The 12,840-nt window shown below is 36.3% G+C and overlaps 1 protein-coding gene across 1 annotated transcript; it reads right to left on the bottom strand.

Moving 5' to 3' along the window:
- Window positions 1-284: 284 nt before the first annotated feature.
- LOC149191332 (adenine nucleotide transporter BT1, chloroplastic/mitochondrial-like) lies at window positions 285-4,932 on the bottom strand. Its single transcript, XM_089404173.1, has 3 exons — window positions 4,715-4,932; window positions 4,227-4,613; window positions 285-964 (listed from the first exon to the last, which is right to left on the bottom strand). The coding sequence occupies exons 1-3, from the start codon at window positions 4,823-4,825 to the stop codon at window positions 422-424; spliced, it is 1,041 nt and encodes a 346-aa protein (XP_089260299.1). The 5' UTR covers window positions 4,826-4,932; the 3' UTR covers window positions 285-421.
- Window positions 4,933-12,840: the final 7,908 nt, after the last annotated feature.

Below are 12,840 nucleotides of genomic sequence, written 5' to 3'. Positions count from 1 at the left end.
TCCTGTGAAATGAATGAGCTTGAGATGAAGTTTGAGATATGAACTTGATGAGCTTGGTGTTTCTCTCTTTGAGAACTTGCAAGTTATGCATAAAAAACTGAATGAGCTTGAGGTGAAATTTCAGATATGGACTTAAATGAGCTTGGTCGTTCTCTCTTTGAAAACTTCCTAATTATATATGAAAAATCTAAATGTTTGAGCTTTAGAATTAATTATGTTTGATCACAAGTTGGTTGGCCTTTGAATTGATTGAATGACATTGTTTAATCTCTAGCTTATAAACCTCTAGGAGCATCTAGAAACTACTAAGCCTCCATCCAGTGGAGAAACAAAGCAAGATAATGTACATACAACATAAGATTCCAATCTGTCCAAACTCACTCACATTTTGAAGAAAACAATATATACAGAACCCACAGGGTCACCCTTTGAATTCATGTGGTTTTTCCTTGTGACGAGCAATGAGAACCCTCTTTGCAAACTCATAAACCATGAAGGACAGGGCAGTGACAGGAATAATCTCTGCATATCTCAACCCAACTCCTCTGTACAAACCTTGGAGTCCTGCACCTTCTCTTGCAACAGTTTTCCTCAATGTCTGAAACATATTTGTTCCTCTAGGCTCCAGAGCTCCTCCTCCCTTGGGCAATTTCTTCATACTCATCATCGTTGTAATGTTGTCCAGTGGATATGACAAAGTGGTGGAAACCAAACCAGCGATGGCACCAAAACACAGGGAAGGAAGAGCCCCTATCTCTTTTCCCTTAACACCATTCTCATTCTTATTCTTCTTCTTCTTCTTCTCAATGTGGCGTCTCTTGAGAGTTTCATATGTGTAGAAACCTGCAGCTGCATCGGGCACCATCCTTATGAGCTTGGGTATCACACCACGGTATAGCTCTCCAATTCCTTCATTCATTATGATCTTTCCAATGGCGCCGCTCATGGATTTGTACTCGTTCTCCTGATCATTCATTCAATACAGGAATTCAATCTAAAAAGAGTAAATTTGCAATTAGAAATCCCTCATAAAATTATTGCACCTGGAGTTGGTGGATATAGATAATGCGTGAAGTGAATGTAGAGTAGCAAAATACATTTACAGATGATGATAATTCATTAAATACAAGAATTCAAAGTCAAAAGTAGAATTGCAATCAAGATTAGTTCAGATATATAGCAAAGTCTCTCTATAGTTCAGAGTTGGGTTTTGATTAAAAAGGATACCATAAATAACAAAATGTAAAATAATTCAATAAACCAACCTAGAACCTCTTACCTCTTAACCTGGATCTTAAGGAGGCTTTGCCCTGATCTTAGGGAGGCTTTTAGCTTTTAAATACTTGTGGATTATATTTGTGATTTTAGCTTTTAAATACATGTGGATTATATTTTTGCTTTTAGCTTTTAAATATCTATAGATTTGTGCTTTAGAATCAAGGTTCACAGGGTTTAGATGAATATATGAATGATATGTCTATGAGGTTTTCGATAAAGAAGGATCTTAGGATCCAGATCTTAAAGGTTGGTTTAAGAAGCATCTTCACGTGAAAACCTGATCTTAACGAGGCTTTTTAATTTGATTTGTGCGTTTGGCTTTTAAATACATATAGGTTAGATTTGTACTTAAGTTCAAAGTTTATAAACAAGTGCATGAGGTTAAGATGAATTTACTCTGATAATAGGTTCAATGAAATTAAAATAAAAATAAATTTAAATTATTAATACTATCCAAATAATTAATTAATACAATAAAATAAATTTGATAATAATGTGAAACCTAACAAATCCATTATAAATCTATTAAATCTACTAGCTCTGATCTCAGGTCTTAGTCTTTTATCCTATAGATTTGTGATTTGTGTTTTTCTATTTTTTTACTACTTCCCCTTTTAGGTTCTTAATAGATTTGGAGTTCCATCTAGGGTTTAAGGAATATAAACGGATAATATTAGTATAGAAATCTAAATGCTCGATGAATCTGAAAATCGTCCGAGTCATTTATTTATCTTTGTGATTTGTATTTTTCCTTTTTCTTCTTTCCCTTTTAGATTCTTAATAACGGTGAAGTTCCATATAGGGATTAAGGAATATAGACGGATACGGATAATAATATTAGTAGAGAAATCTAAATGCTTAATAAATCTGAAAATCAATACTGATAATACCATATCCTTACATATTTTTGCCTTTTATTTTTTTTAAGCCAGTGAAAAGACAGGAGACATAAGACGGCATCAACTTAAGATGGCATCGAACCAGTTTGTCATCGCAAAGACCTGATACATTGATAATGCCATCTAAATAATTAATTAATAAAATAAAATAAAATAATATTGATAAAATATTCAAACCATAACAAATCCATTATATGCATTAAATCTACTAACTCTAATCTCAGGTCTTTTACACTAGAAATACTAACTCTAATCTCAGGTCTTTTAAACTAGAAATCCAGAGTCTTTTATACTGTAGATTCTAATTTGTGTTGTTCTCTCTCTTTTTTTTTTCCCTTTGAGGTTGTTAATAGATTTGGAGTTCCATGTACGGCTTAAGAAATATAGACCGATAATAATAGTATAAAAATCTAAATGCTTAATAAATCTGAAAACCGTTTGTTTGTTTGTTTTTTTTCAAGGAGGAGAGAACAAAATTGGTAGCGTTAGTGGTTTTTTTTAATTATTGTGTTTTTTTAGCATGAGTAATTATTTTGTGTTTTTTAATTTTTAAATCAATCAGGAAAATCGATAGGCCTATAGTGTCAGCCAATAAAGAGACGAGATACCTATGATGAACTAAAATGGAATTGAGTCACTCTGTAGTTAAGAAGACTTGGCATCCACTGTAGTTTTGAGTCTTCTTTTAAGGCTAGTGCAATGATCCATAAGTTTATTTTAGGAATTGAGTCACTCTGTAGTTAAGAAGACTTGGCATCCACTGTAGTTTTGAGCCTTCTTTTAAGGCTAGTACAATGATCCATAAGTTTAGTGCAATGATCCATAAGTTTAGCTGGACTAATAAAAGCAAACACATACCAATTGGATTGTCACTATAATCCTAAGCCTAGCGTTAAGATAACCTAAAATAACATTGAGTTTGTCATAAACTCATCGAAAAGACCTAGTATATGGCATCCAGTCATCCCATCTAGTTAGTGACATTATACTCTTGAATCTAATCCTAATACTAAGCCTAGAGGATTAGTCCATAAGCTTAACTAGACTAGTAAAAAGAAATAGAGACCAATGGGACTTCCATTATATTCCTGAGCCTAGTGCCAGTAAGGAGATGGGAGACCTCGGATGGCATCGAGTCAGTTTGTCATCGAAGAGATTTGGAATGGCATCAAGTCACTGTGTGTTCGAGGACACCGAAGATGACATCGAGTCAATTTGTCATCAAGGGGACTTGGGATGGCATAGAGTTATGCCATCTAGTCAGTGAAACTACCAGTATACTTTTGGATGGCAGAGTTATCCCATCTAATAAGTGAGACTATATACTTCTGAGCATACTCCTTAGAGCAATGGTCCATAATTTTAACTCGACCAATAAAAAGAAATTGAAACTGAAACCCATCATGACCCTAGTGCAATGGTCCATAAGGTTAGCTAGAACAGTAAAAAGAAACTGAAACCAGTCCTAAGCCTAGCACAATGGTCCATAAGCTTAGCTAGGCCAATAAAAAGAAATGGTCTATAGGCTTAGCTAGACCAGTAAAAAGAAACAAGACCATTGGGACTGCCACTATATTAGTGAACCTAGAGCAACCACCCACTCACAACCCTCTATGCCAATAAAAGAAACAAGAACATTGGGACTGCCGCTATATTAGTGAACCTAGAGCAACCACCCACTAGTAAAAAGAAACAAACCCATTAAGACTGTTACTATATTAGTGAACCAACCACCCACAAGCCTCACTAGACAAATAAAATGGAATATAAAATGGAATTTCCATCATTGGCGGGCCCTATATTGGTGGACAAACACCTTCTAATCTTACATGACCTACTCTAGATCTATGCTTGATTTGTCTTTATTGTTTTTATTCTTTTAAGTTCTTAGTAGCTCTGGAATTCTGTTTAGATTCTTCTTCTAGGGTCTTAATAGCTGAGTTCTCCATCTATATTCTCAATAAATCTAATACGTATTCAGATTGATAAATTTCATCTTAAAAAATATGATTTGCTTGATAAATCTGTGCTGATCCAGAAACACCCTACCTTGAGAAACATCCTATCTCCGACAGTACTCATGGGGTATGTGACAAGAGTGGAAACAAACGCAGCCACGGCTCCGGCCACAGAAGAAACAGAAACCTCTCTGGGCAACCCGGGCAGCCACTTGACATCCCGTCCGAATTTATTCTCTTCCCTTCTCTTAACTGCTTCATAAGTGAGAAACATGACACCCCTCTGAACAGCAGATGTCGTAATCCCAGACACCAAGCTGCCTTTCTTTATGAATTCGATCCCTTCTTTCCTGAGAGTATCCGAGAACACCTCCCGAACAGAAGTTCCGCCCTTCCCCGCCACCGCTTTCGAGCGGAGAAATTCGAAGGGCGCAGCAGCTATGCCCGAAACACCGCCAGCTATGGTGCCGCATAACAACTGCGCCCAAAATTCATTCAATCCTCAACTGAAATTTCTGAGACAATGAGTACACACCACATGTGATATGAAAACGCAGTGAAGCAAAAACAAATTTGTACCTGTTTGAGAGCGAGGCTATCGACATGGCCTACAAATGGTATGTTGGTGTTGGGCACGGGAACCCTGAGTGACTGGGCTACTTCCTTTCCTTTCTCCTTCGTCTCGTCCATGGCGGCCTTCCTCGCATCAGACTGAACATGTCACTTGCCCAGGGTATAATTTCAGGCCTAAATACAGTGTGCATGAAGAAGGGAAGGTGTCCATACAGCTTGGCGACGTGTGGATCGTATACCATGGTTTTCTTCATATTTTCTGATTTGGCGAATGGGGATGCATATCACGGGTTAAATCTACACGTCCAGGAGCTGCCAGAGATTATGCAACTGAGTAAGTGACACCACGTGAGGTGGTAGCGCCGTACATGCCAAATTTACACCATCCCACACTGATCAACTAGATCTGATTTGGAGAATGGGTTTGAAAACACTAATCCGTGTGTAAGATTAATCTACAAATATGATTGACCCGGGTTTATTGAAAATAAATTAACGTTATCTATCTTCGAGAAAAGTTTTAAGGTGTTAAGTTTATATAATTAAATATTTAAAAAAAGTTTTAAGGTGTTATGTTTATATAATTAAATATTTAAAAAATGTTTTTATATTGATAAATATAATTTAAATAAGTGATATTATCTTTTAAAGTTGTGAAAACAGCAGTGGGACAATCAATATTTTTGCTATCTCCCAATGCATGCTTATTCATCATTGTTATTTAAGAAAAAACTACTTATTTGGAATTTATATTAGTGATCTATAAGGAGGTAGGTTTTCACTCCCACTAGATGTTTGGGCCTTTAACCTCTTTCCTTACCTATAAGGAAAACAAACTTTTAGCCCAACAAAAACTATTTTATACATACTCGGAACCCAATGTGATATCACCTATACTTCACAATTTACCAAATATATTTATAATACTAATTTATTTAATAAAAAATATTACTAACTATTTATCAAATATATTTATAATACTACTTTGTTTGATAAAAAATATTACTAAGCTATATAAAAGTCATTATAACAATTATCATTTTTTTAATGTCTTTTTATCAATTTAACAAGGGGACAACCAATACTCTTGCTATCCTAGAATGCACGCTCATTTATCACTGTTATTCAAGAAAAAACCATGCTACTTGGAATTCCCCTTAGTAGTCCACAAGGGGGTAGGTTTTCACTTTGGCTAGATGCTTAAGCGTTAACCTATTTCCTTAGGTATGAAGAAAACAAGCTCATAGCCAAGCAAAAACAGTGTTAGACGTATTCTAGACCCAAAGTAATATCACCTATACTTCACAATTTATCAAATATATTTATATTTATTTAATAAAAAATATTTCTAACGAGTTATCAAATATATTTATAATACTACTAAGCCCCCACGGTTAGCTCACTTAGTTGGGTTCATGTTGTTGAGTACCTTGCCAGTTGGGAGGTCATGGGGTCAAATCTCCTCGATGCCCTTGGGGTTAGGCCTTGCTTGTTTAGTCAGTGGGTAGATCCCTTCGGGTTGATCTGCTTAGATTTTTCATGTGACCTATTTAAAAGTCATTATAACAATTATAATTTTTTTTTAATGTTTCTCCCTGATATAATCTATGAGCCAACGGAATAATATAATGTAGCGTCGTTATGTACTTCTAAATATAAGCAAATGTCAGAAATATGCAAATGCCGCTAATATCAGAAATCTGGGGGCAAGGTTTGTTCCTTTTAGTGATGTAGTGTTGAACCATAAGATAAGCAACTTGCTTTGTTTTCTTATGGAATTTAACTATTTCTTTGATAAACCTCTACTTATAGTTATGTTAACTATATATATATATATAAAGTTAGCCCCATATATATATAAAGTTATGTTATTTTTTTATTTTAAAGTATAATTTTGTTGTGAATTAGTATTTGCTATAAATATTAGAGATTGTTATTATTATTTAATATTTTTTATATTATTTATTTATTTTCTCAAATAACTTGTTACAACAATGAGATTAACTTAAAAATATTTGTTTTTTCAGTTAACAATCTCTAACACTTACATTATGTCAGAAATAAAAGAAAATTAAGTTTAAATGGAACACATAACTTTCAAAGTGGCAAAATTTATTCGTGATAAAAGCATACAATAAATGTTAAAGGCCACTTGATAAGAGGAGTATACAAGCTGACTAACATGTGATTTGTTTATCCAAAAAAATTGTTTCAATTTCAAACACCTTTTTAATGGTGACAAAACTCTAGTACCATTCATTGCTACAAAAGTTGATTGATTAAGTTGGATAATCCACTTTTAGAAATTTAGATATTGATCGGGTTGGTTCATCCACTCTCAAATACCTGTATATATAGAGTTGCCAAGTTTTGTGGATCTAGTGCTTCATTTCGGAGAAATACCTAAGGGTTAAATGTACATATATGAACACTTTGTAATAGATGACAATCATCGTAGAGGGCACATGGATTGAGTGGAGAGTGCGATAGCTGTAAAAATATATGTGATAAGCTATAAGTGGAGATGGGAAGGTGTAGATCTGTTGACCTGCTAAGTGTAATCTCTGCCAACATTTTTTGTCTCATAAATCATTAACTTAATATGCATTAGTAAAGGGTTTTATAACTTGTCAACTACATCTGAATGCATGACAATATATCAAATATTTAAATCGGTCAATGTATCATGTATGCGACTAATAAATAATAATAATAATAAAACCCATTTAATAAATGGCTCCAATATAAACTTTAATATGCATGTTATGATGATGTGGCTCCATTTACTTAGGTGCCTTCACGAATTTACTACAACAGTAAATCAATATTATTTTAAGATCCCATTATGTTCAAATGGCTTTAATATTGACACTGTCGCTTCCAAGTGTTTTGCATGCAGGGTGATCCAGGTGGCTCTAGAGATGCTTAGAAGTCAAAGAAGAGCTCAAAAATCAAAGTGGTCAGATGGAAGCAAAACTAGAACCAAATCGTAGTGCTTGTCATCCTGATTCCAATGGTGTGAGCTTCACTTAAATATGAGTTCGTATGTTCAAGTTATTCACTGTCAAAGTTTGGGTCAAACTTTGCCAAGTGGCAGGCTTAACAAGGCAATAAATTGACCGAGACTCAACGCACAAAATCCAGCTTCGAGAACGGGAGTATTTATAGGATGATTAATTTGTCCAATATCTCTTATTATCTGATCGGTGGTTTTTGACTAATAGGCCATATAAGTTGAAAATCAAAATTTAAAAGGGGGCAGGTCGGGCCCGCTGAACTCACCTACCCCCCACCGGTCATAATTATAATGTATTAAAAAAGAATCAAACCCAGAATGGGTTGGCGGGTCACCACCCCCGTCAAACCCTCATAACTATGAAGTACATATATAAACATTGTTTGGTGAGCAGGCCACCAACGGCGGATCTGCCACCTCTCCATACATCATTTATCGACATACCAAAGGCGATGGGGCTTGAACCCATTGGGCCAGCTTGGCTGGCCTATCTCTCAGGCACCTCCATAACCAACCACAAACCATATGCCAAAACGATAAAACACTGTTACATAATCGTCGCGTGTTGTTAAACCGCGCCATAACAATGACCACCAACACTGATTACAACAAACAAAATGCTATGTGTGGGGTGGGTGTGGTTTGAACCCTATATGTCCCCAACCCACTCACCCGACTTAGCCGCTAGGCCAACAAACACAAATTTGTTAAGTCCTCCGACTCCAATATATTTAAACGTCAGTCATTTTCATAGTGGGGGAGAGCACAACAGAGCGGAGATGGAAGTACCCCCAGTGGAACCATGACTTGCAAAGGGTGTGGAACCCTGAACTAGGTGAATCTTAAGACGCTAAAAATATTCCCTTTAGGGCCAAATATGCGAGTGAAAAAAATTGACAAGTGTATAGTCATTTTTGCATGTTTTCTCACTAGGAGTCCAACCATGTAGTCAAAATCTCCATTTGAGCAGTGGAAATGTAGGTGTCCTGTAACTAATAATCTTTGGAAAATCTTGTGGAATCTTTATATTCCCTTGGAGGCTAATTTCTGCCACTGTCAGAATGATGCTGACTTTATAGTCATTTTCTTATCATTTTGTAAGGAGCGTAGTGGTGTGCTTAGAATCTTCATCTGAGCAACGAAATTTCCAGCCATCTTCAAGATTCCCAAGGGTCCAAAATTTGACGATGTAAGCATTGGACAAGTGATCCAAAACGGATCTTAAACCTCTAAGTCTTCAAATATCGGAAGCAGCGTATCAAAGTCAAAATATTAAGGAATGACGGAAAATAGAGATCACAGAGAAAAACACTACGGAATGGCAGAAACCCAAGTGGAGCGGAAATGATGTATCGTTGAATCAGAGCCGTTGGATTTGTCAAGATCAACGGTTGGGATTGAATCAACGATATCGCATCAGAGGTGGCCAGCAGAATTATCGGAGGCAGCCCATTGGGAAGTGTGATCAACGATCCAACGATTTAACATGAGCCGTCAGATCGGGCGCGCAGATCCAACAGTGGGTATCACATCGCAATGATTCCAAAGGGAGGACTTAATCGTAGGCCCAAAGACCATGCAATATGCGATTTCCGCTTTATTGCATCGCAAAGGGAAGAAGGACTAAGACCTGAGGCATTATGGAAGGCCGATGCGCGATTGCAATATTGATCGCATCACAAAGGGGAAGGACCATTGATTAGCCGCAATACTGTTGATGCGCCAATCGTCGATGAGGCCAATCGGAGCGATCGAAGATCGGGAAAACAATACAAAGGAGCATTAACCATTGCGATAGCATAGACCCGAAAGGATTTAAAAGTAGGTTTCATAAAATTTGAGTTCCGGCTTAAGCTTGGCGGTCGTGTTTTTCAGTGTTTTTAATGTATTTCTGTGTATTGTTGTTTTTGAACGAAAAGAGCTATTTCGGGATTTCTGTTGCGAAGAAAGGTCGGACAGTCGGGTTCACCGCGCCCACCGGTCCTTTCGTTTAAACTGTTTCTATTATGAACAATTATTCCCCGTTATAAGCGGTCTTCATGTAACCAAAACGTGTTATAAAAACATGAAATAACACAGAACAAAGGACAAAGTTCAGCAGTTCAGAAAGAAGATAGAGAGGTTGACAGAGCTTGAGAGCCAGAGAGCCAGAGAGGTTGTGAAGCCATCCAGGGGGTCTGGAGGTCGTGACACTTTGTTTTGAAGTGTAAACTCTGTGTATTGCCACTGACTGTTGTGTTGAGACTCAGTGTTTGAGTTCACACTTGTAATCTCTATTTTGAAGACATAATATAGAGGTCGCACTGAAAGCTTGGACTAGGAGATGTAGCCAGGAAGTCTAGTGAATTCCTTTATCATTTGGTTGTGTTGATATGTGTTTCATTATGTCTTATAACTATTGATTGTCTATATTATTTGCAATCTTATCGATCCATTGCACTAAGTAATATAGGAATTTCCTGCACATAAGTTTGTAATACCTTAGTCTTTATTTAAGATCACATTTCAGATCAAGTGGTATCAGAGCTTAAGGTTTTTGTTAAGGTTAGACAAGCTTGTGTAGGAATTTGAATGCTAACTAGATTAAAGCTCAGAAGAGGAGAAGGAGAACTTGTTGAGGCTAATCCAGAGATCAGAAGAGTCTTTTCTCAGAGGAGAATGGTAGAAGAAGCTCCATTGGGATCAGAATCTCAGTTTATAGACAATTTTATGACCATAAGAGCTATGGTGGAAGAGATGTATCTGGAGTTCAAGAAGGGTTGAGGTGAAAGCACTTCAACACCTAAACCAGACAAAGGAGCAGAGGAACCTTTTCTATTTGCACCTCCAGAAGAAAAAGGAAAAGGAGGAATGCCTCCTCCACCATCTCCTCCATCATCATCATCATCCTCAGAGTCATCCTCTTCACATAAAACTATCTCTTCTAAGAAGAAGAATAAAACTTCTTTAATCAAATTAGATGTAAAGTTTGATTTGCCAATTTATGATGGAGAACTTAATGCAGAGAAGCTAGATAATTGGATAAGGCAAATTGATGTATATTGCACGGTACAGAATGTTGAATTGAAAAGGAATAAGATCCAGTTGGTTAGCCTTCGACTAGGAGGAACTGCACTAGTATGGTGGGAAGACAAGACACAAGCTGATCTTCAAAAGCATGGTAAAATCATTTCTACCTGGAATGAATTTGTTTCTGCTATCAAAAAGCAATTCTATCCTTTGGCTTACATGCAGCAGGCAATGATGAGTTCGAAAACTCTTCGACAATTGAAGGGACAGAGTGTACAGAGTTATACTCAGGAATTCCGAGAAGAAGTTTTAACTCTAGATATTTCATTGGACTCACTTGAGACTTTATTGAAGTATATAGGTGGTCTTCATAGTTATTTAAGACATACTATACTTATGTTTAATCCCACTAGCTTAGATGATGTATCAGTTCAAGCAACACATCTAGAGGCTAGAGGTAAGAATGTAAACCCAGAGGTTGGGAAATCATCTAAATATTCTGTAAACAAGAACAAGGAAAAGAAGAAACTGAAATGGAAGGAGAGGAAAGCAAACACTGTAAAGAAGGATAAACCTTCATGCACTCATTGTAAGAAAGAAGGACACAATGAGGCACACTACTGGTCTTTGCATCCAAAACTGAAGCCTAAGAAGTTCGGGGGTAAGGAGAGAAAGAATGTTGCTACTATTCAGAAGGACTTGGGGTCAGACTCAGGTGATGAAACAATAGTTACAACCACAGGTATTAAAGGTAAAGATTCTAAAGCATCCACAAGTAATTCTTCACAATCTGTTGATAATGAAAGTAATGAGAGGAAAAGAAATGAGCTATTTCATATTAGAGTAATTTCCAAGCATAATAAGATTGATACTTTATTTGATAGTGGATCACAAGTAAACTTGATTTCTGAAACAATTGTAAAGAAGTTGGGACTAGAAACAAAGCCTCATAAGAAGCCATATCCATTAGGTTGGGTGTGTGATAAAAACAAGCTACAAGTCACGAGACAATGTAAACTTAGGTTTGCTATTGGATCAACATTTGTAGATGAGGTTGAGTTAGATATAGTTCCATTGGATATATGTGGTATTGTTTTAGGAAGTCCATACTTGTATGATAGAAAAGCTATTTTCTATAGAGCTGAGAATAAGTATCAACTCACTAAAGATGGAATAGAATACACTGTAAGGGCTCATAAACTTAAAGATAACTACTCTCTCATAAACTCAGGGCAGATGAAAAGAATTGTGAATTCAAGTAAGAAATTTTTACTAATGGTTGTAAAGGCAAAGGATCCTGAAAAATCCAATGCATTTGAAGGCTGTGATCCTAAACAGAAAGCTGATTTAGTTAAAGTTGTTTCAGAGTATGATATTCTATTTCAAGAACCTAAAGGTCTACCACCCAAGCGGGAAATAGTACATGATATTCATTTACAACAAGATGCTCCACTACCTAACATTGGAATGTACAGGTTATCAGCTTTAGAGAATGCAAAGATAAAGAAGCAGGTATAGGAGTTGCTCGATAAGGGGTTTATACGACCAAGCACATCACCATGTGGATTGCCAATCGTGCTGGTGAGAAAGAAAGATGGTTCGTGGCGAATGTGTATTGATTTTAGAGCACTAAATAAAATAACGATCAAGAATCGTTATCCTCTTCCTCAAATAGATGATTTGTTAGATCAATTGAAAGAAGCAGTTTACTTTTCTAAGTTAGATTTAAGAAGTGGCTATCATCAGATCAGAGTCATAGAACAAGATGCCTGGAAGACTGCTTTCAAGACAAAGCAAGGACTTTATGAATGGTTGGTTATGCCTTTTGGCTTAACTAATGCTCCTGCTACATTTATGCGAGTTATGAATGATGTATTTAGACCATTTATTGATGATTTTGTAATAGTTTATTTAGATGACATTCTTGTTTTTAGTAAGACATGGGATGAACATGTAAAGCATGTGAAGCAGACTTTAGATGTTTTAAAAAGAGAAAATCTCTATGTAAAACTGTCGAAATGTGAATTTGGCAGAACATCTTTAAATTATTTGGGTTATATTGTAGGGGGTGGTGAATTGAAGATAGATCCCTCTAAGGTTGAAGTCA

Source organism: Pinus tabuliformis, chromosome 2_2 (genome assembly GCF_031772625.1).
Source record: "Pinus tabuliformis cultivar Carrire ecotype Pingquan chromosome 2_2, CPIR1, whole genome shotgun sequence".
Classification (NCBI taxonomy): Eukaryota; Viridiplantae; Streptophyta; class Pinopsida; order Pinales; family Pinaceae; genus Pinus; species Pinus tabuliformis.
This window is presented reverse-complemented; position numbering and strand designations above follow the sequence as displayed.